At 37.2% G+C, this 25,733-nt stretch overlaps 1 protein-coding gene across 1 annotated transcript in view; it reads right to left on the reverse strand.

Moving 5' to 3' along the window:
• Positions 1-25,733, reverse strand: part of LOC107686773 (neurobeachin-like protein 1) — a gene marked incomplete at its 3' end in the record, with an annotated part of 37,897 nt that overhangs the window by 6,436 nt on the left and 5,728 nt on the right. Inside the window, 14 exon segments of the mRNA XM_016483891.1 lie at positions 25-328; positions 424-543; positions 634-766; positions 1,664-2,238; positions 3,111-3,209; positions 4,726-4,809; positions 9,018-9,124; positions 9,206-9,548; positions 11,008-11,093; positions 11,542-11,624; positions 13,148-13,275; positions 14,340-14,421; positions 15,698-15,859; positions 19,692-19,783. Of these exon segments, the coding sequence (XP_016339377.1) occupies positions 25-328; positions 424-543; positions 634-766; positions 1,664-2,238; positions 3,111-3,209; positions 4,726-4,809; positions 9,018-9,124; positions 9,206-9,548; positions 11,008-11,093; positions 11,542-11,624; positions 13,148-13,275; positions 14,340-14,421; positions 15,698-15,859; positions 19,692-19,783 (2,398 nt within the window).

Genomic DNA, 25,733 nt, shown 5'->3' on the forward strand with positions numbered 1-25,733 from the left:
TTTTAAAGGGAGAAATACAGTTTGGTCCTGCGCTACAGAGGGCTTTGACGTGACTGGCTTGGAGGGGCTCGTGGAAGACCATGACACTTCCCAGCTGGCCTTGCAGTGAGGTGGGACTGCCCCACTCGCTGTCCTGAGTCCCGGCGGAAATCAGTTTGGTGACAGACTCAGGTTTGGTCCCTAGCAGGCCGCCCCAACCCGGGAGGATAGCGCCAAATGACGAGCGTCCGGAGGGATTGCCTCCGGAAAACGGAGGATCAGGGATCTGAGAGGGAGGAGGCGTCGTGGTGCGGTGACCCGCTGAACCGATACAGCATGACGTGAAGGCCTGAGAGAGAGATATACACAATAAAAGACTTGACACAGGGAGATTTGGGTGGGTTTTCAAATACAAAAAAGTATATAAAGGGTTGTTTCTCTCACCTCAGTCATGGTTGGGTATTTTAAAGGTGCTGATAGTTTCTGCTGTCCATCCACAAAGATGTAGACCAGACTCTGGCCAAACGGCCTCTTCCCCGGCACGTGAACGACACCAATACTGTGCTAAAGGTCAAACACAAACTGGACATCAATTCATCCGTGTTATATAAATACAAGTACAAGTACAAACTCTTCTTTGGCCATGTGACTCACCCAAAGCGAATCACAGAAGCAGTAGTCAGGCAACATGACGGTGACGTATTCTTTCTTAGTGCACACGGCAACCACAAGCACTCCGGCTGAACTGATAAAGGCCTCGAACCCGGTGCCGCCCGGGGTGAAAAAACTACACAAAAACACACAAAACAATAAACCAGTCCTCATAGCTATCATAGTAAAAATAAATTATATACTACAATTAGAAGGGACACACACACACTGGAGACTGCAAATTTTAAACTGATTTTTTCACATTTTAAATTGACGTAACAAAAATTGTTAAAAAAAATAAATAACTAAAAGCATAAAACACAACATCAAGAAGCTAGAAAATCAATAAATAAAAAACAGCAAGATGTAATGCAACAGCTAAATACACAACGTGCCGAATACGCAAACAGACGAATAAATAAAAAATAGGGCACACAAAACACACAAACTTGTCCTTTTAAAAATTCACCCCTATTCTTTATATCATACAATATATTATACAATATTTACAAAATATTTGTAATGATTGTATTGTATACATTTTTTCTAAAAATGTACTAAAAATAGTTAAAAATTAATAAAAGAAAGAAAAATAACTAAAAAACAAACATATCTTGGTGCTAAAATACTACCATTCAAAAGTTTGGGTACAGTAAATTGATACTTTTATTCAGAAAGGCTACACTACATTACAGCTGATCAACAGTGATGGTAAAGACACAATATTTCTATTTTAAATTAATAAATAGAATATTTTTAAACTTTCTATTCATTAAATATTGTATTTGTGTGTATTATGGTTTTCACAAAAAAACTAAAGTTTTCAAAAACTGTTTTCAATACTGATAATAATAATGTTTTTTCAGCAGCAAATCAGAATATTAGAATGATTATAAAAAAAACTTGCGGTGGTGTATATAATGAACGGAATAAATACTGAAAAAATGGAATAAAAGTCTGAAAAACTTTTTTTCCTTCTTCCTTTCCCACCAAAAATCACCATCACACCAATCTCTTTGATTTCCATTCTCACCTATATAGCTGCTTCCTCTTCTCTCCTTTACTGGGCGGGCCCAGCTGATCTTGGTCCAATGACAGCCAAGCAACGAAGCTGAAGGCGGAGCCTGGCCAACGGAGGATGGTCGGCACGGCGATGCCAGCCATGGGCGGCGACAGATCAAAGTACTGCATGGCGCTCTCCAGGCCCTGTTTGCGCACCATCCCCAGGAGCGCCCGCAGCACCGGACCCACATACGGGTGAGCGCGGCCCGGCTCGTCCTGACGCAGGAGTCTCAGCAGATTCTGGAGCTCAGAGGAACTCAGCGACTGGCTGCCTAAAGACCCCAACAGGCCCACCAGACTCTCGGCACAGGCCCGGTGCAGCCGCTCGTGTCTCTCCAGAGCCGACAGCACTCTGGCAGTCATGCAGGAGTTGACGCAGGTGGCTCGCGTGCACCGGTTCAGACAGCAGATGCGCCGGAGCCAGTCGGCAGTGAAGATCTGCAGCTCGGCAGAGTCCAGCTCTGGAAGCCACTGGATCAGGAGCAGGAGAGGCTCCACGTTGCTGATGCCCAGGAGACCCACGGACGAATGCTCACCCTCAACAGCCTGCAGGAAGACAGCGATGAAAAGAGAGAAAGTGAGACGGCTCCGTTCCAAACGTAGTGAGCTGCCCATTTAGGGAGAATTTAACGGTAGGTCAGATCACTCAAGACAGATGTAAATAGCAAGTGTAAGCATCCTGATTGTCTTCTTTATAGCTGAATCAAACAACAGTTATTGAATTCAACTGAATCAACACTGAACTGATTTGAGATGAGTAATGACACTTTTTAGAGCAGAATTTGAATTTGTCTCATATTTATGGAAGCCCGTTTCCGCCACTGAATAAAAAAGTAAAAAAGGTAATTGCGACTTTTTTTCTCGCAAGTGCGAGTTTACATTTCAGAATTGCGTCATATAAATTCACAATTCTGACTTTTTTTTTTTTTTTAGAATTGTGAGATATAATCTCACAACTGCAAGTTATAAAGTCAGAATTGCGAGATATAAAAGTCAGAATTGCAGGATATGAACTCGCAATTCTGACTTTTTTTCTCGCAATTGTTAGTTTATATCTCACAATTCTGACTTTATAACTCGCATCTGAGAGTTCATGTCACGCATTTCTGAGAAAAAAGTCAGAATTGCGAGATGTAAGCTCACAACTGTGAGAAAAAAAGTTAGAATTGTGAGATTAAAAAGATTAAAAATACCTTTTTTATTTTTTTATTCAGTGGCGGAAATGGGCTTCCATACATATTTGATGAACTTTGCATCATGTGATTCTGTTATTTTACTGTTTTGTTTTTAACTTTGAAGCTGCTTTGAAAATCTGTATTGTATAAAGCGATATAGAAAAAAAGGGGCGTTGACTTGATGAGAAAAAAATAGGGGAAGATAACATCATGTGACTGACTCACAGGAAGTGTTCATCTCACCATGTTCATGAGTTCCTTCAGCAGGTGTCTGGACGGTTGACCCAGTGACACCAACACCTCATACAGGTGAGTGTAGCCAATCCGCTCCTTAAACACTTCCTACAAGGGAACGAGGCTATTTTAGTTACTATAAATAGTTCAATGACTAGTTCAAGAGCTCTATCCCTAGTCATCATGTACTAAAAGAATTAGCATTAAAACATGCATTGGATATATGATTTTTCCAAATTGTAAATAAAGCAAAAATAATTGGAGTGTTTTACAAGAAAATTCAATTTCAGTCTTTCTAGTCCAAAATGTCACATTTAATTCAATAAAATTATTTGTGAAATTGTGTAATTAATTGTGAAATTTGCCAGCAATTTCTGAGTGAAAATTCTAAAGTTTCTTACACCATTTCTGTTATAATTTAGAACCAATCAGAAAGAATCCTAATAGGATCAAATAAAGATCCTACTGGTTATTAATCTTTTATCTAAAACGAATCTTTTACGTTATAAACGATAATAACAAATATTATCTATAATGAATTTTTAATTATTTTTCCAGGCCTAAAAATGATTTTAAAAATCTCTCATATTTCCATGTTTTCCATTTTGTTCTACTGCTAATTCTAACAATCTGATGAGAAGTATGTGTAACCACACTACCATTCAAAATTTTGGGGGCAGTAAGATTTTAATTATTTTTGAAAGAAATTAATACTTTTATTCAACAAGGACAGTAACAACATTTATAATGTTACATAGGATTTCTGTCAAACAAATTTTTTTTTTTTTTTTAATTCATCAAAGAATCCTGAATAAAATATATCATGATTTCACAAAAAATTATCAGAACAATTGTTTTCAACATTGATAATAAGAAGAAATAATTCTAACAATCTGATGAGAAGTATGTGTAATTCAAAATTTAAAAATTCAAAATTTTGGGGGCAGTAAGATTTTAATTATTTTTGAAAGAAATGAATACTTTTATTCAACAAGGACAGTAACAACATTTATAATGTTACATAGGATTTCTGTCAAACAAATGATTTTTTTTTTTTAATTCATCAAAGAATCCTGAATAAAATATATCATGATTTCACAAAAAATTATCAGAACAATTGTTTTCAACTGATAATAAGAAGAAATATTTCTTGAGCAGCAGATCAGCAAATTAGAATGATTTCTGAAGGATCATGTGACGCTGAAGACTGGAAAAAACATTACACAGTGATGATAATAAGAAGAACTGATTGAAGGATTGATAATAAGAAGAAATATTTCTTGAGCAGCAGATCAGCAAATTAGAATGATTTCTGAATGATCATGTGACGCTGAAGACTGGAGTAATGATGCTGAAAATTCAGCTTTGATCACAGAAATAAATTACATTTTAAGATATATTACAATAGGAATCTTTATATTTGACAGTATTACTGTTTTTATTGTATTTTGATCAAATTAATGCAGCCTTGGCTAGCAGAACAGACTAAAACTTAAAAAAATGTAGTGAACTTTTGAATGATAATGCATATGTTTCTTCCTATTATAAAACTTCACTTTAGGCCCATTCCAGATAGGAATCCTGTACACAAAGTCTAACGATGGATCACTTGATTATAACAAACCTTTGCAGCAGGCGACTTGTGCATCACTGTCGTGAGAGTTTTGATCGTTGCCATGGCAAGAGAGTCGAGCCTCCCTTGGAACACCTGATTGGAGGAAAACACAGTCAATCAAGAGATCCAGCCAATGGCTGAAGACTCAGTACAGCATGAGGCCTGTTCTATTCCTGCCCTATCTGTTCACTTTGCCATGCAAATGATGAGTGAAAAGCCATGACGAATGGCAAAAATTCTACAACAGAACCATGCTTACATAAACAGGCAGGAATAGAATCAGACACTGTGGGTAATTAAAAAATGTTGATTATCTTTGTGAAACTGTTTGAGTTCTGAGCCTCTGATATACACAATATCAGACCATCAGTGCTCAGATCTGAAACTAAAAACTCCAACACCAACACCAACACCAACCAATACACCCGAATACACACACTTCATATACACACAGACAACATATTCCCTCCACAACCCAAAAAATCTGTCCAGCCACGCAGTGTCATGAGACTCCTGATTGGCTGATTGCAAAAATCACATGACATTCAATCTGCCATTGCAATTGGCTAGTTCATTGGGTATAAGAATACGACAAAGACTGGCTGGAGAGTGACGCAGCAAATAAACAGAATAAGACATGAAATCAAGGAGGTACTTCTACACAGCACAAAGCACACAGCTACAGGCTGCTGAAGTCACAGAATTCCAACCCTGTTACCAAAACACCAGAGGACAGGCGAAGGGGGAACGGGAGGGAAACAAGCAAAGCAAAATATATCAAATGAGATGATCATTGAAAGCATGAGTGAGTAAATAAACTAAAGACCACTCCATTACAAGCTTCTACATTCACAGCACTTTACATGAAGAAATGGACTGATAATTGTTCTGCTTCTGCAATGAGGAAGCATTGAATGGCTCATGAAACAGGGCCGGTCACTTATGGTGTCAGTTTATTTGGATATGATACTCTGTGTTGTCAGGTCACGGTGCAAGTGCAAATGCAAATGCATGCAAGTACGAGTGGGTAATATAAGCAAAAATGTACCATTTTAAATATTACCTTTATTATATATTGTTAAATATCGTGGTCAATGAGTCAATATAAATGTTATGGAAAATGTACCTACTGTAAAACGCAGTGAAAAAAAAAAGTTAATTTAAATGTGAAACTAGTGATAGAAACACAATATTTTAGCCAATATTAGACTATAATGAGAATATCAGTATCTGCCAATATCCATATTCAGTTGGTTGATTAACATAAACAGAAAACATTTGAAGAAACATTTAATATACTCTATTTTTAAGTAAATCTTGTAATATTACGTGCAATTTCAAAAATTTAAATTAAGTTTAATTTCAGCAAATTCATGTACATTATTTTCCTTTATTATATTGATTTTTTTTTATTATTTTGTTGTATTAGTGCTTTATAATATATTCATTATTATCTAAATTTAGATTATAAATGGAGTGTTCATTATATATTATTGTGTGTATGCATATTAGAAACTTTATTAACGCATTATTTCATATATATATGAAACAGTACATTATATACATGTAATTTACTTTTATTAAATTGGATTGTTAATAATATAATTTACACATTATACGACATTACATTTTTTATTATTTATATCAATAAATATTATTATTACTTATAATAATAAATATTATTTAAAATTTAAATGTATGTATTATTTCTATTATATATTTTATATATATATTTGTCTCATTATTATTATTATTATTATTATATTTACATTATATTGGCTCACTGTAGATATTGTTATCAGTTAATTATTAAAAAAAATAAAATTTCATCTGCTCGTATCAACCGGTATATCACCCACCCCTCTTAAGTTTGGTTCTTATGTGACTCATAGTGACCCTGCTCAGGTGTGAGAGAGAGAGGGAGAGAGAGAGAGAGAGAGAGTTTAAATACGCCACTGAGAGTGGCCTGTTTCCCTGCTCTGAGTTAATTAATGCTCCCTAAACCTGCAATGTAAGCAAGTCAAACAGCCACTTAGTCTGCGTTCCCTTCTGCGATTTCTTTTCGGAATGACTCCGCACAAGAATTCCCATGTAGGCAAAAGGCTTTAATGAAGAACACCTCGGACAACTGACGCACCGCTCGAAAGCAACTTGCACGTGTTTAAGCAGCCAGCCAAAGGCAGGATGGGTCACTGTCCCTCACCTACCTGATACATGTATGTGCTAAAGTAGATCCCATTGTGTAGTTGGATCTTCGGAGAGGTGAGGTTCATCTCGCAATAATCATATCAGAACCTGGTTTGGATCTGCGAGCCCCCCGCAGCTAGGAGAGAAGGGGAGGGTGAAAAAAAAACAGAGAGAGAGACAGAGAGAGAACAGAAGTCTCCCTCTGTCTCTAATCCCTGATGGATGACAGTAAACTAGAGAATAAATTAAAGTCTGCGATGCCGGCTCTGCTTAGCAGACAGCGGCGCACAACTCTGCGGACTGAGACCCACATGAAAATGAGAGAGAGAGACTGAGAGAGAGAGAGAGAGGACTGTGATCTTGTCCTGGAGTGGTCATGTGGGCGGCAGGGGGCGTGGTGAGCAGGAGCGACAGGCACAGGTGGGCGGTACCTGAATCTCACTCTCTCCTGTCAGTAACCTGTTGGTTAAATCTTTCTGGTCCTTGTCTGCGGCTGTGCACCTAGCGTTAACCAGCTGCCGGACGGAGCCGACCGCAGCAAGCACAGACGGGCAGATGAGAGGAAAGTGCAAAGGGTTAAGGTTAAAAGGTAGGAGGTCAAAGGTCATGACCCTAAGTGCCTAGGTGTTCCGTCGCTAAAGGACAGAAACATGCATGGATAGAAGGCAGTGCTGCAGTTCTGATACGTGTACATGCTGTAAAATGATAACTATATAAGCACAGTGAGACAGTTTTAATAGAGACAGTTTTAATAGCAACATAAGTAGTAAAGAAACAGTTAATCTGAAACACACAAATATTCACAAAACATACTGTTCTTTAAGGCAAAGATTAAAAAAAAAAGGATTGTAAATATTTGCACGAAAAACTGACTGGCGAGACAAATTCTGTCATGCATAAATCCTGCAACTGAACACACTGTCAGTTAAACCGCAATAAACGAGTCTTTAGATTCTGACAGGATCTACAACAAACATAGATATTCCTGTCAAACACTACAATGTATAAGGCAATAGGTCATTAACAACCTGTAAAAGTCACTGAGTGTCAATAGAGCTCAACTGCTGGGTCTCGGAAGAATTCAATTAAAAATCTGCACATCTTTTAGAGATAACATCAATCTTTCATAAGAGACCTGCCATGATTTTAAAGCTGCCAAATTCTGTAGAAGTCAACGTCATTTGACTACATTATTAAAGAATCACAATTAACTGCTGAATATTAGTATGTTAGGGTCATAACTAATTTGCACTTAAAAATATGACTTCACTGTTTTGGATTAGATAATTGTATATTTATAAGGATAATAAATAATTATGTCATATCTTGTTTTACAGGCAAAATAATCTATCGTTCAAAAGTTTGGGGTCAGTAAGATCATCTTATGTTTTTGAAAGAGTCTCTTATGATCACCAAAGCTGCATTTATTTGATCAAAAATAGTTCAAACAGTAACATTGTGAAATATTATTACAATTTAAAATAATTATTTTCCATCTGAATATACGTTAAAATGTCATTTATTCCTGTGAAGCAAAGCTGAATTTTCAGCATCCAAGTCTTCAGTGTCACATGATCCTTCAGAAATCATTCTAATATACTGATTTGCTGTTCAAGAAACATTTCTGATTATTATCAATTTTGAAAACTGTTTCATGTTGTGCTGTTTCATATTTACGTGGACACAATGGATTATTTCAGGATTCTCTGATTAATAAAAAGTTCAAAAGAACAGCATTGAAACAGAAATCTTTTGTAACATTATAAATGTCTTTACTGTCCCTTTTGATCAATTTAATTCATCTTTAATTCATCATCTGATAAGAAAATACATTATTATCTGTGTTTTTGTGTCTTCTTAAAGTATTCACAATGGTTTATGGGAAGAGTAGTGCATTCATTCCCTCAAAAGAGACATAAAATCTTTTCCCCCCCCACAGATGTTCAAATGCTTTTTTCCTGTCAATCAAATATTGATTCATCTCGGAGAGGCTTTGAAGACTTTCTTTGAAAGGAAAGATTCTCTGAATGTTCCCAAAGCTCTATATCGACTCAGAACTGAATAAACCCGAATGCATGATGGTCAGGAAATGTAACGTCTGTAGAGGAGCTCACCTTACTGTTCTGCAGGAGTCGGGTCAGATGCTCAAAGCAGTTACTGTTGAGGAAGATGGCCTGCAGGACGGGGCGGTCGCTGCACTCAAACATGTCCTGAATGGTTTCTGAGTGAAACGGAGAACAGGATTCAGAACAGAGAAGCAGTCAAGATTAGCAAACACGACACGAGTGACAGATCAACTCACCGAGCATGTTCACCTGTAATGCCACAAAGCGGCTCTCCCAGTGCCGAGAGCGGGGCGGCGACGGGCGACCTTTGACCTGCGCTGTGGCGGCGGGGTCCGAGTTGAGCAGTTTGAAGTAGCTCTCCAGCACTGAGCTGATCTCCACCTGTCTCTGATCGGAGCTGCTGGCCAGGAGCCGGTGCACCACCTCCCGCAAACAGCCCAGAGTCAACAAAGCCTTCCTGTCAGGATCCTCGCTGTCCCAGTCCTCTCCGTCTCCACCTCCGCTCAGACACTCACCGGCACCCAACACTCCCAGCAGCACCTCCATCGTGGCCGGAGAGATGGCCAGCAGGGCGTTACGCTGTTGAGAGAGAAGACGATGTGAAAAGACACATCAAAAAGAACAGTGAAGTACATCATCTTGAACCTAAACCACTTCACATACAAATTCCACTGAAATGTTTGTAGATGACCTTTCAAAAACAGCTAAAATGGATCTAAATAAATCAGAAATGAGTACTTCATAGACATGTTTTAGAAAAAATGTTTAAGAACTATTACTTAAAAATGTGCGTTCATGCTGTGAGACACTACAAAAAAAACAGCCAGATGCATCACAGCAAAGACATAAGCATGTTTACACTGACAAACAATTAAAAACTAGTGCTGTCAAACGATTAATCGCATCCAAAATAAACGTTTTTGTTTACATAATATATCTGTGTGTAATGTGTATATTTATTATGTATATATAAACACACATACATGCATATTTAAGAAAAATATGTTTATATATTAAATATATTTATATACAATATAAATTATATGAATATAAATATATACATGTAAATATTTTCAAAATATACATATTTGTATATACATAAATATACACAGTACACACACATTATGTAAACAAAAACTTTGGATGCGATTAATCGCGATTAATCGCTTGGCAGCACTATTAAAAACAAATACAATACTAATATTTTGATTATTATAAAATAGATTTTTTTACAAAAGTAAGATTTAAAATGATTTACATAAATGTTTAGCATATTTTGCATATTTGGTCTTCACTCTTGCATTTCTTTGCATACTTAATGCGACTGGTCTTGTTTTTTGCCATTATTTGCATGCTAAATTGCAATTGGTCTTCTTTTTGCATATTTTGCATATTTGGTCTTCACTCTTGCATTTCTTTGCATACTTAATACGACTGGTCTTGTTTTTTGCCATTATTTGCATGCTAAATTGCAATTGGTCTTCTTTTGTTTATTTATTTGCATACTATATTGCATCTGGACTTCTTTCTTGCAGTTATTTGCATACCAAATTGCAAGTGGTCTTCTTTTGTGCATATATTTGTACATTAAATTGTGACTTGTCTTCTTTCTTGCAATTATTTGTACACTGAATTGCAATTGGTTGTCTTATACGTATTTATTTGTATACTAAATCGTGATTTGTCCTCTTTCTTGCAAATGTTTGTATAAAGAATTGCAATTGGTTTTCTTTTATGTATTTATTTGCATACTAAATTGCGATTGGTCCTCTTTCTTGCAATTATCTGCATACCGAATTGCAATTGGTCTTTTGTATATTTAATCGCATACTAAATTGTAATTGGTCTTCTTTCTTGCTATTATTTGCATTCAGAATTGCATTTTTTTGTATGTGTATAATTTTTTATACTACATTGCAATTGGTCTTTATTACAATTATTTGCATTCTGAATTGTGATTGGTGGAAATGTAATTTCACCAATTAACACACCATTTTATCCTCAGCACTATTCTTTTGCTGCTGTGGCATGATCTCACCTGTCCACCCGCAACAACGGCTCCAAACAGGTGCAAAAGGCAACATTTAAGACTGTCCTTCAGGTGCTCACTCTCCTGAAAACATTCTGAAACATAAACACACACACACAAATGAATGAAGAGGTGTCTGTTTTTTATGCAAATAACATGGCAACAAAAACATGCTGAATAATTTTCTTGCATTCTTCCTGTAACTCTTTACTGTCCCCTGTCTCTACAGAGACCCCCAGAGGTTTTTCGTTAGTTTCATTATTTCTCATCAGCTCCTCAGTGCTATAGACTCAGGCAACAGAAAGCAAAATATTGACAGCATTAACGCACAGGTACACTCAGAAACAGAGTGACACTTCATGTCTCTGACACACAGATAAGCGGTGTGAGTTTCTAACCAAAGGGACACTGAGGCTGCTTTGTTTAGAGAGCGCTGCTTATGTGCCATCGCTGAAGGCCAAATGATAAACAGCAGATCTGATCGGTAAATAAACACACCACATGCCCCACAGGGTTCATCCAGAGAAAGAGAGAGAGACTTACGGTAGAAGAAGGGCACAAACTCTACAGTGAGCGGTGCAGCTTTAAACTTCTGTCTGCTTCTCTCCACAGTACTGAGCTGCTGTCTGCAAGAACAAACAAACCACATAAACAGACCCATTACTCACATTTCAATACAATATCTCACAGTCCTGGATCACGCCATAGAGCAGGCATTCCCAAACCGTCTTGTCAGTCAAACCCATTTGACCTAATATGTGACCCTGGACCACAAAACCAGTCATAAGGGTCCATTTTTTTAAATTGAGATTTATACATCATTTACTTGAAGTACTCCCCAAGATTTTAAGTCAATATTTCAATAATTTAACAACACATTTGCATGTTCATGGTTCTCTGATGTCGGGTAATGGTCACATGGCATGCAGGAAAACAACTAAAACATTTCATCTATTTTTTCGTCTTTTATTTAGATTGTTTTCATTTTAAAAACATTAATTTTAATTTTGTAATTATTTTTATGAATTAATGAATTATTTGCATCAATCCCTCCAGTTGGAGGGGAGGTAAAATAAATAAATACATAAATAATAGTGAATGTATTAACCATAATATATTAATTTAAATAATAAAAAATATAAAGTACTAGATAACATTGAAAAACATATCTATTGAGCAGTCTTTTTTTCCCCCAATATGTTATTATTTTCAGTGGCATTTGTGCCACAAGCCCAGGTTATTTTCTCCAGCCATGTTACCTGCCCTCAAATAACCTTGGAAAAACACACACACACACACACACTGACTGGAACGATGAACAGCACTTCACAGAACTTGTAGAACAAGACATGTGTTTATTGGTCAAACACAGCTGTGTTTTTCACTGTATATGTGTGTGTTTGCCTCATTTGACAGTGTGTATCTGTGTGGCTCATGTTACTGAATAACAGGGAACTGCACTGGATTGAGCGCTTTGGGTTAGCAACACCTATACCATAACTTGTAACATAAACCTTCACATACAGATTCTCCACTGGCCGGTCATTATTGTGGTGCCGAATAACTAAAGCAACATTTACAAAGCATTTCACTGCAGACAATGTATTTTATTTCTCAGTGAAGTTATTTCAGAGGTTAAAACATGATAAAAGATTTATCTTTTTGATAAAAGATTATGAAAACAAACATTTCTTTCTTTCAAATAACACGCACTGGCGAATCATTCACAAGAAGACCAGGAGTATTTATTAAGAAAGTAAATGATTTACTTTTTCAGTAAATGGTTTTGATTTAATGTTGACTCTGCACCGCTATTTTAAACAGAGCAGCTCTCCAAACAACACCGGTTTATTCTACAGTTAGGAGCCTAAGAATGCCCTATTCAGTGTGCATGAGGAAACGTCTGGATTAGTACATGCTCGTACAAAGAGATTAACAACTGAGGCCGTGATGTCCTCTTACTGAAGCATGACTGGCATTTGACAGGTGTGATGTTTACATACAATGCATTTTTTGCATACGAGAAATGTTACCCGTTAGACAATTGGGTGAAACTTTAGTAAGATGCATCATGTGTCATCAAAGACAAATATTTAAGTTATTTCTGAAAAGCTTCAGCTGTGGGATCGGCATTGGTTGCATATCTCACCCGTGAATGCGATGCCTCCAGTTGTGATAGGGATCATACAGACTCTCACAGAAGGCCAAAGCGTGACGGACAAACTCCTCGGCTTGTGTCTGATCAGCCAGCTCCTTCTCTTTCGTCTTACTCTTCAGCTAAACAGAGAGAGGGAAAAAAGAGTTGATTTACTTTAATACTGAGGAAAAGAGGGGGGAAAGAAGACACAGAAAGGACAATAAAGAGGAGAGAAAATGGAAGAGGAAAGAGAAAAGAGAAGAGGAATACAGAGAAAGAAATAAGAGGAAAGGAGAGGAAAGGGATAGGAAGAGAAGAAAGAAAAGGAAGAGGATGAGGAAAACAGGAATAGGAACAGGAAGAAGGAACGATAAGAAAGGATAGAAGAAGAGGAAACAATAATAATAATTAAATGGAAAAAGAAGAGGAATACAGAGAAAGAAAGATAAAGAGGAAAAGAAAGGAAAAACAGAAAGGAAGAGGAAATGGAAGGAAAATAAAGAGGAAGAGGAAAAGGAAGCGGAAAGGACAGGATAACGAAAAAGAGGAGAAGAAATGGAAGAGGAAATGCTTTCATATTTTCTCTTTATTTTCTTGTCAAAAGAAAGGAAAATGGAAAGGAAGAGGAAATGACAGGAAAAGGAAGAGAAAGGCTAGAGGAAAGGGATGTGGAAAAGGACATGTAAAAGAAGAATAAAGAAAGAGGAAGTGGAAAAGAAGAACAGGGAGAAGGAAAAGGAAAGAAATAGGAAAGGCCAGGAAAACAATAAAAGAGGAGAGGAAATGAAAGTCCAAATGCTTTCATTTTTTTCCCTCTTTATTTTCCTGCCATTTCCTCTTCCAGAATTTTTTCTTTCCTCTTGTCTTCCTCAAGAAAGAAGAGAGAAACATGAAGAGGAAAACAGAAAAAGGAAGAGTAAGAGGAATGGGAAGAAAAGAAAAGGAAAAGGAAAAGTATGGAAAAGGTTAAAAAAAAGGAACAGACTAGAAATAATAGAGGATAGGAAAAGGAAGAGAATGAGAAATAATAGAGGAAAGGGGCATGGAAAGTTAAGGCAGAGGAATTAATTGGAAAATGAAGAGGAAAGAATAGGGAAGAGGAAGAGGGCAAAACAGGACAGTTTGACCACCATTAAATAATGGGGACAGAAAGTAAAAAATAAATGGATAAACAGAAAACTTGATATTGAAGCGAGTTTCAGACCTGCTGGATATAAAGTGTTGTCATGGTGATGATGTGGTTTATGTAGGAACAGGCGCTGATCTCTTCCACATTTGACAGGTTCCTGTCAAGACACATTACACAGCTGTCAGTGTGGAGAAACTCTCTCTGTCTGTGTGTGTGTGTGTGTGTGTGTGTGCGCGTGTGCGTGCGTGCGTGCGTGCGTGCGTGCGTGTGTAGCTGTATTGGACAGACTGTCGTATGACAGGACCATTAGTTCTAGCTGTCAGAGAGATTCCCCTGCCACCCCTATGATCATAAATCACACACTGACTGCTGCTGAAGCAGGACATCCAGCTGACGCTACAGAGTCTGTGAGTGGACAAATTACAACATCTTACTGAGTGGACATGCATGTGAAATATATGTTCACAGAAGAAGACAATATCGTCCCAGGAGCTACACTAAGGTTCAAAAGTTTGGGGTCGGTTAGATGTTTTAAATGTTTTGAAAAAACTCTCTTATGCTCACCAAGGCTGCATTTATTTGATTAAAAATACAGTAACAATAATGACACTGTGAAATATTATTACAATTTAAAATAACATTTTGCTATTGTAACATTTTAAACTCTAATTTATTCCTGTGATCAAAGCTGAATTTTCAGCATCATTACAGTCTTCACGATCCTTCAGAAATCATTCTAATATGCTGATTTGCTGCTCAGGAAACATTTCTGATTCATATTTTTGTGGAAAACAATGATTTTTCTATTCTTTGAATAGAAAGTTCAAATGAACAACATTTATTTAAATAATATATATTTTGTAACATTATTTAGAAATATCTTTACTGTCACTTTTGATCAATTTAATGCATCCTTGTATGAAACTATGCTGAATAAAACGATTAATTTCTAAAATATTACTGACCCCAAAGTTTTGAATGGTAGTGTATGATTGAAAAATGTCTCTTTTACATCTAAAAACTGTAACCATCTAAAAGAGTTTGACTAGAGTTATGTTAAACAACCTTAAATAAAGTAGTCTATGGGATATCCTCATTAAGTGTGTGTGTACATTTGAGTAGCAGCTGCCATTCGAGCAATGGCACTGTTGGACCCTTAAAAGTCTCGATGTGTCGCTGAAAGTGGAAACCACGCATGAACCCTCAGCAGCAGGTGCTCGGAGAACTCATGAAACATTCAGCAGGATCACAGGTGTCCAGTTTCTGTTTTTCCTGAGATTCAGTGCACTTTATATTTTCATAAGAGACTCTATATGCAAACAGTTCTTTTACTTGAGTAAGTTTGAGCATTTAGCTCAAATACTGATCTGTTTCTGCAATGTTTTTTCTTAGTCATAAAGCGCTTCTCTCCCATCAGGCCCTCAGAGTCTGACCTGCAGATGACGATGAGGAACTTGAGGAGCAGGAGGGCCAACGTCTGCTGCTCAGGCTCCAGTCCCTCAGACGCTTTCTGCACACACTGCAGCAGCTGCAGACGCAACACCTGCAGGATGTTATCAGGTAACAGCGTCATGACGGGCGGCGTCTCCTCCAACCTGCAGCACACATGCAAAATCATCAGAAATTAGGGCTGGGTATTGACACAAATTTTACAATTCAATTCGATTCACAATTCACTAACTTGCGATTCAGTTCGCGAGCTTGCAATTCGGAACACAAACTTGTGATTCACGATTCACAAACCTGCGATTCGATTCACAATTCACATTTTGCGATTTGATTCACAATTCACAAACTTTTTGATTTGATTCAAAATTCACAAACTCGTGATTCCATTCAAAATTCACAAACTCGCAATTCGATTCACAATTCACAAACTTGCAATTCGATTCATAATTCACAAACTTTTTGATTTGATTCAAAATTCACAAACTCATGATTCCATTCAAAATTCACAAACTCGCGATTCCATTCACAATTCACAAACTTGCAATTTGATTCACAATTCACAAACTCGCGATTCCATTCACAATTCACAAACTTTTTGATTTGATTCAAAATTCACAAACTCATGATTCCATTCACAATTCACAAACTCGCGATTCCATTCACAATTCACAAACTCGCGATTCGATTCACAATTCACAAACTTTTTTATTTGATTCAAAATTCACAAACTCGCAATTCCATTCACAATTCACAAACTCGCGATTCCATTCAAAATTCACAAACTCGCGATTCCATTCACAATTCACAAACTCGCGATTCCATTCACAATTAACAAGATTGCAATTCAAATCACAAACTTGCAATTCAATTCACAAACTTGCAAATTCGATTCAATTCCGATCTCAATTGGTTATAATAGCATTATAATAACTTTTAAAAGATATAATTACATTTCTACTCTAGATTGTTGTTTAAAATATAAACATTTAAATGGTGGCTGTCATGAAAACTTGGATTTGTTCAAACATACATGAAATATGGAAGAAAGGTTTAAGGAAAAACAATATGTAATATATTGCATATATTTAGCAATTCTTGGAATCAATATCAGTTCATCAAAATGAGAATTGATTAAACAATCCTTTTTCAACACAGCCCTATTATACATGCAAAACCATTATAAAATGGTCCATATATATTGATTACAATACTTAAATGGAGCTTTTGTGATGCTTGAATCCCCTGGGGACTAATTGCAGTGAAAATGAAGACCAACATATGGGGTTTGAAGGCATAAGTGACGACAGAACTGTCATTTTTGGGTGAATTACTCCTTTAAAGCACCTCTGGGATTTGTAATTCTGCAGTCCTGACCGTGAAGGCAAATACTCTGCACTACAAGAGTGTGTTTTTCCAGCATCTAAAAGAGTGAGAGAACTGTACAGTAATGAAGTGGATCTGTGTGAGAAGAACAGCACAGCTGTAAAGGAGAGAGACGAATAAACCCATGACAATCCCATCTCTCTCTCCGTCTGTCGGTTCCTGGCTCTCCTCTCGCTCCGCATTACGTAATGTCATCTGACAGCCTAAGCACTTCATGATCACATGACCACAGCTGGGAAAGCGAGAGTGATTTTCTCATGCACTACCACCGCATAAATCCTTCAACACTCTCCCTCTTTCTGTTCTTCAAGCTCTGTAACGGTCTTATTTCCCACTTTTATCTAGTTCTAGCCTCTTCAATTTATTTTCCATGCACACACACATACACACAGAGACTAGGCTCGCTGGATTTTCTCTGTATTGCCGCTCACTTGCATCAGAACGTGACCTTGATGGCAGGGCGTCCGTTAAATACGGCTCATTATCCACAGACATGCATGTACACAAACAGACACATAACCAAAACAATCATGTGATGTGTCTCTAATATTAAACCATTAAATTTAGCTTATTAAGTTTAACAGAGGATAGCAGTTAAAAAAGGCGTACTTCCTGTCTAGTCTCAGTCTCATATTACACACCAACAAACTACTCAAAGTCAGTCTTAAGGGTTATTGTCGTTAATTAAACTAAAAAGTGTTACTTAATTGTATTACTTCAACTTTAAGGCAACACTTTACATTTTCATTTAGTTGAACTTCAAGTACTAACATTACAAAAACAAAACAAAAAAAAAAAACAGAAAAAACACAACAAAATTATTAAAACTTAAAACAACTTAGCTAAAATTAAAGTCAAAACCGAAAATATAAAAATAAAATCTAATTCAAAATATTAACAAACACCATCCACCATTTGTAAATTGAACACGTCTAGCTTCCAATGTCATCCGCTTCCAGCTATTGTTAGCTGTACAAAACAACTCGTTCGTGGTGTTCTTACCATATTATTTTACCATATTATTCTTAATTATAAACACACTGGTTTGTAGCACAAACAGTTTTACTGTTTACAGTACTTTGTTATTCTTCTGGTTATTTCCCTACAGCAGAGAATGAATCAGAAGTCTCACACGTTCACAGAAAACAGCTTACTTCGGCGATGAAAAATAAGGTAGAAAGTAGTATATCAATAATACTAAAATAACACTGGACATAGTACACAAACATGGTCAAATATCACAATCTGATTGGCTTGCTTTTATACCAATAAGTCTCTCAGGCAAGTCACTTTAGCCTGCAGCCTTTCATATGATTGTGCCTTTAAGCTCAAATTCTCAGGGTAGTCGGGCTAATTCATATGTGCATTCGTAAGTAAATAAAAATATTATTTGTCTCTTTTAACTGCAAGATGGGACTTTTATTTCTACAGCTGCGATATTGTATGTAATGTTGCCTCTAACAAAAAGGTGATTGGCTCTTTTAAAGAGTTAGTTCACCCAAAAATGAAAATTCTGTCATTAATTACTCACCCTCAAGTCGTTCTAAACCCGTAAGACCTCCGTTCATCTTTGGAACACAAATTAAGATATTTTTGATGAATTTTGAGAGCTCTATGACCCTCCCTTTGATAGCAATGTAATTACCACGATCAAGGTCCAGAAACGTAGCAAAGAGATCGGTAAAATAATCCATGTCACATCATGGGTTCAACCGTAATTTTACGAAGCTACAAGAATACTTTTTGTACGCAAAGAAAACAAAAATAATGACTTTATTCAACAATTCTTCTCCTCCGTGTCACCCTGGTGCCATTTTGGAGAGTATCCACTGAACGTAAACAGCGTATGCTATTCTGTGTCAGCTGCGTTTTCTGTCGTTTACGCTCTGATTTGAACGAAACAACGTATCCGCGTGGTTCAGTTGACACAGAACAGCATACGCTGTTTGCGTTCAGTGGATACTCTCTAAAATGGCGCCAGGGTGACGCGGAGAAGACAAATTGGAGAAGAATTGTTGAATAAAGTCGTTATTTTTGTTTTCTTTTCATCGCTTCGTAAAATTACGGTTGAACCCCTGATGTGACATGGATTATTTTACCGATCTCCTTGCTACTTGTTAATTTGTGTTCCGAAAATGAACGGAGGTCTTACGGGTTTAGAACGACATGAGGGTGAGTAATTAATGACAGAATTTTCATTTTTGGGTGAACTATCCCTTTAACTGTAGGCGGGACTACTGCCGCCATATTGAGCATTATGGTTACACCCATTCATATACAGGTATGTACTAGAAGGCCGACCTCCACTTCTACACAGTTCTACACAGGGAGTGATTCAGGATACAAAACTGCATATTTTCAAAAACTGACTGAATAAGCTCCAAGGTGGACCAGACTTGATACTAACTGTCAAAAGACTGGCTATGCAAGACTTCAGCCCACATTGTAGTGCAGAAAAAACTGAAAAGATGTGACAAGGAACTGTGAACTTAATCTCATTCTTTTAAGCAATTATTCACTTGATAATGGAGGTTTAAGTGCATCTCAGATGGTTAGATTGATGGATAAATGTAGCTGGACTGCAGTAAAGTCTACCTGGTTGGTGGTTTCTCGAAATCCACATCCAGGCATCTCTCGTAGGAGCCGATGAAGATCTCCAACCAGAGTTTCAGGTAGTCCGGGTCCTTCTACGGGTTTCAGAGAACAGGAAAACAACAAAGAAAAAGGACAGTGTTAATCATGGAGAGAATTATGCAATCTACTGCTAGGTGCGCCTTTATGCTTTTGGCAGATGCTTTTATACAAAGTGACTTGAGTTGCATTCAGATACACTGTATTATCAGTTCATGCATTCCCTGGGAATCGAAACCATGACTTTGTCATTGAGCTACAGGAATGCTTTCAGTTAGATAGTTATTGTTCTAAGGTGTGTCCAAATGTTTTAGGTTCAGCGGGTGGATAATATCAGGTGCAACACGAGACACCTGACTACTAACAAACTGGCCTGACCACATTCCTACAGGAATCGCCAAGCACATACACATTTCAGCATTCCTGAAGACAGACGAGCTTGACCTAGAACAATGCTCCTTAGAAATATCCACACACAAACCCTTTCACCCAGATTACCACGTGCAGAATTAAATCTCGATCAATAGCAATCTGACGAGCTGGCAGCGCGAGTTCATGAAACATGTGACGCTGTAATTGACGTGGCTGGATTGTATCACGACTCAATGCGGCTGTTTGTGTGGTCAATGTTTAAGCTGTGCTACACTCAGACATCCAGAACAGGAAATCATGCTCAAAAATTCCTCTCGGTGAGATCATCAGAACAGAGCCATGCACGTCCACAGCAAAAAACAACGGACCACTAGGAGATATGGACAACACAACACCAAAAGGAGTGTGTTTTGGACTTTTCCAAACACAAAAAAACAAGTAGAATGTGTTTATGCATGTGTATGTGTGTGTGTGGAAAAGAAAAGGCCCATTCATTTGGGATCCAGCGGCAAGACACATGTCTATTGAGGTCTAGATCTGGCCAAAGGTGGCACACCCTGTTTATTTAGAGATCTCACCACAGAACGGGCACTGCCTTGCTCCTGATGCCGTTTCCAGCTGGAAGGGTGTGGGGCGAGTCGGTCACATCCACCTACTCATGCATGTCAAGTTCCCAATTAAACGATTAAGTGGTTCTTCTTCTAAAACTGGTAAACATTAACTTTAAGTAGCCTTTTTTATATTGCACACCCTGGGGGAAATGATTTTGTTGTAACCTGAATGACTCCTGCATAATAATTTAGTAACTTGTCTTGTTTGTTCATGTCAAATTGGCGTGGCTTTTGTGTAGGATTTAAGTATCTGATAAATGACTAGTACTTAGTACTACTAACAGTCCTATTCTGAGGGTTTATTTCAGAAATGGTTATGTATAGGCACAGAAAACTGGCAGAGATTGGCTAATGCTGGGCGTATGACCTACAGCCACAACACTGAGCTCACTCTAATCGCATGGGCCAGACATTCTGTCCATTTGACACGCCATAATAATTTGTCTTCAAGTATGCAGCATATTCTCTCTCCTGTGATCATTTCCAAATCTGTTATCCTCTCTTTCAAGAAATAGGCTACTGCTGCTTAAATGTAATGTTGTCAGTCTCCACAGAGAATAACGCTACCTCTCCCCTTGATTTGTAAAAACAAATGAAACATGCATTTACAAGCCAAGCCGACAAGTATTTAAACTCGTCTTGCTGTCTGCTGTCTACACAGGCAGAGCCTTCTAAGGCAGTGTTGTGTTAGCATGGTTGCTAAGCTAACAACATGATACTTTAATAGTCCTAAAACTCAGAAACATTTTTGAACTTCTGGTTCCATCGTCCCAAAATAAATGGTTTTTATGAACAGATTTCAACATAACTGCCTGAAATATGGTCTGTGGTTAAAACAAGCTCAAAATAATGTTTTATTCTATGACATAAAATACATCATTCATACTCCATTCATGTTTTTTTAAGCTTTTTGTGTCTTGAAAAAGATGGTTGCTAACAAATGGCTAAATGGGACTACAGAGGCTGTCAGGGACATTAAACGGCATCACACTAAACAGGTACAGTACAGTCATTAGTCACTTTGTGAGTAACACATTCTTGCAAACTATTTTAACTCAAACTTTCCAGGTTGTAGATTTTTAATAAAAATTGAAAGAGTTGTCGGAAGCTTAATGGTAGTGACATTGAAGTCACATGACAGTGGTGTAGTTAATTTATGGCCTTTTTAGCTGTTTACTTCCAGCGATTGCTCAAAAGTTTACATACTCCTTATACAAAATGTTAATAATTTTAAAGGGGTCATATGATGCGATTTCAATTTTTCCTTTCTCTTTGGAGTGTTACAAGCTCTTTAATGTTTTTGTCTCGTAGCTCCGGCCGGACAGGGCATTATCACAATATGGTAAGGGGCGTGACATTTCCGTCACACGCTTGAGGTATTCGGCCAATCACAACGCACTGGATAGCTGGCCAATCACAGCACACCTCGCTTTTTCAGACCAATGAGCTTTGTAAAAATCGACGCGTTTCAGAAAGGCGGTGCATAGAGGAGAAACAATAATGTACAGTATGTGGAAAATAATGTGTTTTTTGAACCTTAAACCGCATAAACACATTTCATTACACCAAATACACAAAATAATGTTCTTTTTAGCAACATCATATGACCCCTTTAACAAAATAAGAGGGATCAGGAAAATTGCATATCATTTTTTATTTACTACTGTCCTGAATAGGCTATTTCACATAACAGATGTTTGCATTTACTCCGCAAGACAAAATAATAACTGAATTCATCAAATGTATTTGTTCATATTTGAACATGTTTCATGTTTATTTGTTTTAATTTGAATCTTAATACTGTATGACGTTACCTGGATGATCCATGACAGTTTTGATATTTTGTGATAGTTGTTTATGAGTCCTGAGCCGTTGAACTGCCAACATTTCTCCAAAAAAATCCTCCAGGTCCTGCACATTCTTTGGTTTTCCAGCATCTTCTGCATATTTGACCCCATTCCAACAATTACTGTACAATTGTAAGATCCATCTTTTCACACTGAGGACAATTGAGGAGCTCATACACAACTACCTCAAAAGGTGAAAACATTTACTGAGGCACCCTGATGCATTAAGAGCCAGTATTAAGATTCAAGGGTATGTAAACTTTTGAATGGTGTTATATGGACTTATTATTTGGAGTTATTATTTTGTCTTGTGGAGTAAATGTAAACATATGTTATGTGAAATAGCTTATTCAGGACAGGACTAAAAAAAATTTAAAAAAATAAAAATACCATGCAGTTTTCATGATCCTTCTTATTTTGTTAAAATTATTGACATTTTGCATTTCGCATTTCGCAAGAGGTATGTAAAAATTCAGCTGTGTTCATACAAGTTTATCTTGATGAAAAAAACATGTAAGAATCATAAACTTTTGTTGGTGATAGAACTTACTCTTCAATAATTCAAAAGCTAAAGGAAAATACTACTGGCTTTTAGTTGAGGGAACCAGGATGAACTTTTAGGTTGGCCAACAAAATAACATCAACCCTGTAGAAGTCTGACATTAAAAAAAATTGCTACATATTGAACACAAATGTTGGGTAAGATAGTTTGACTTAAAAAAAAAAAATCAATCCTTTAGTATACTATAAAATAATATAAACTTAGTATATTATTACTGATCGTGTTGCAATGCATTTTGGAGTGAGTTTCTCCATGAATGATGCATATTGGATGAATTTGTCAGAAACAAGGTTGAACAATTATGACGCTTACTGCTTACAGCCTTCATGTCGAGGATGTGCCTATGATGCTTTAAAATGCAGTCTTGGTGGGCAGTGCAATAGGGTCTGGAACAAAGCTACTATTTCAAAGTATAAGCATTACACCTACATATCAACCTCCATGTTTTAGCATGAGACGAGAGCCTATGCTACCTATCCGAAGTTATATCCTTCAACAAATTCAAAGGAATTACATAGGCAATGCATAACTTACACAAAATGCATAACGCTTTAATAAAAATAAAAGCTACTCTGAAAGATGAGAAATTATTTTCTGTAGCAATCAACAGCACGCCAGTACACAAACACTGGCTTAAAAATAAGAGGAAATATTCTTTTAAATCCGATCTGACTTGATGTCATTTGAACAGACGGTCTCTGCGTTTATTCTCTGTCGTCTAATATCGGAGTTGTGCATTTCAGTAGTCAAATAATCCTTCACAACAGGAACTTGAGTTCCTGCGAGGATCGGATAGGGACTGTTGCCATGGTGAGGAAAGCCGGTATTTGTGAGTGAGACGGCACAGGCCTGCACAGCACTTTCCAGTTGCTTGCTCTCTCTCTCACTTTAACACATTTTCCTCTTTCTCACCCCACTATCTCGGTTTTCTTACTTCTCTCTCACACTAAATTTTGCATCCTGCTGTCCTCATCTCCTCTCGCTCTCTCATGTGTGCATGTAAGTCCTGCAGTGCCCTCTGAACCTGCAAACCAGACGAGATGGCGAAAGAGAAAGGACAACAAGGCAAAAGAAAGCAGCTAAGATGATTTATGGAGCTCGCTAATGTCACGGTCTACAGATGTGCAGGCGGTTTTGATTCATTAACCTCTGTTTTATGAGCAACCACACAGGTGTGCAGAAGATGTTAGGACAACAACTGGGAAATCTGTCCTGGGCCCTGTGATGAAGGGGTCCTGAAAGTCCAAATCTGTTACTATATAGTACTAAGCATCATTAAAGCCCCTAAAAATCATAGCTGTTACAATAAAAACTAATATTTGGGTAATGCATTAACAAGTTTCTGATATATCTGCACGCCTGCCTTTCTGACACTAACGACTGGAGTAATGATGCTGAAAATTCAACTTTGCATCACAGGAATAAATTACGTTTTAAAAAATGTTACAATAGAAATCAGTTCTTTTAAATTGTAATAATATTTCTGTTTTTACTGTATACTGGTGAGCATAATAGACTCATTAATATCATTAAAATCATGCTGACCCCAAACTTATGAATGGTAGTCTACATATTTAAAATTTAATGTGGGACAATTTAGCTAAAATTTAGCTTTGGTTAAAGACTTAAGTCATTTTGAAATAAAAATTGAACAACAATTTAATAATTCATTTTTGTTCAATGCATATTGAAATTTTTCAAATAGAGATCATAAACATAACGGGTTGAATAGAGAAGGTCGTAAGTTGCTACAAATTAACTTAATGATCCAAAAAACACTGTAAAATAATTGTTTATACAAATTCAAAATCATATATTTGTTAGTAATTCATAATACTGTATATTTACATTTACATCTATATTCTTACTATATAAGTGTCCTATTACACTTTATTACACCTTTCGAATAACTAATGAAAAATGTGGCAGAATTCAATTCAACTCAATTCTATATTCTATTCTATTCTCAGAAGAAACATTACCATACCCTTACCATGCGTTCACACCGCCGCCGGCGAGCAGCGGCGCAGCGCGTCTTGGACGGTGTGGGCGTCGAGGAGAGTTGAAATCACGTCAACTTTATGATAATGAGCTATGACGGGGTTTGGCGGCAACCAATCGGAATGTAGAAGTCCTCCGCCTGAGAAGATTCCAGAGAACGCAGTCCTGTAAACTTTGGTTCCGACCACATTAGTTCCATTAGAGAGGTTGATCATTGCTGTGGCGGATTTCCCAATAATAATGAATGTACAGTACTAGATACAGCCAATTTCATTTCCACAGTGCACCTGTCAGTATATGACAGAATATGAACAGAGAGTGGATTACACTCCCAAACAGAGGATTTCCTCATTGTCCCTCTTTAAACAGGACTAATGGATGAGTACTGTACGTGTGTGTACATGTATAAATAGCCCTGTAAAAGCCGTTTATAGCATCACTGAAGGACAAGTCCTGATAATCACTGGTCTTAACCGGGTCAAAGGTCACAGCACAAGTAGCTCCGTCCCATTCACAAGACAACTGCTGCTGTCACACATGTGTGTACAGTGACTCTGTGCAGTCTATCATTATCTCAGAGTGTGTGTGTGTGTGTGTGTGTGTGTGTGGGACC

The sequence above is a fragment of the Sinocyclocheilus anshuiensis genome, unplaced genomic scaffold, assembly GCF_001515605.1.
Source record: "Sinocyclocheilus anshuiensis isolate Anshui unplaced genomic scaffold, SAMN03320099.WGS_v1.1 scaffold958, whole genome shotgun sequence".
In the NCBI taxonomy this organism is placed as follows: Eukaryota; Metazoa; Chordata; class Actinopteri; order Cypriniformes; family Cyprinidae; genus Sinocyclocheilus; species Sinocyclocheilus anshuiensis.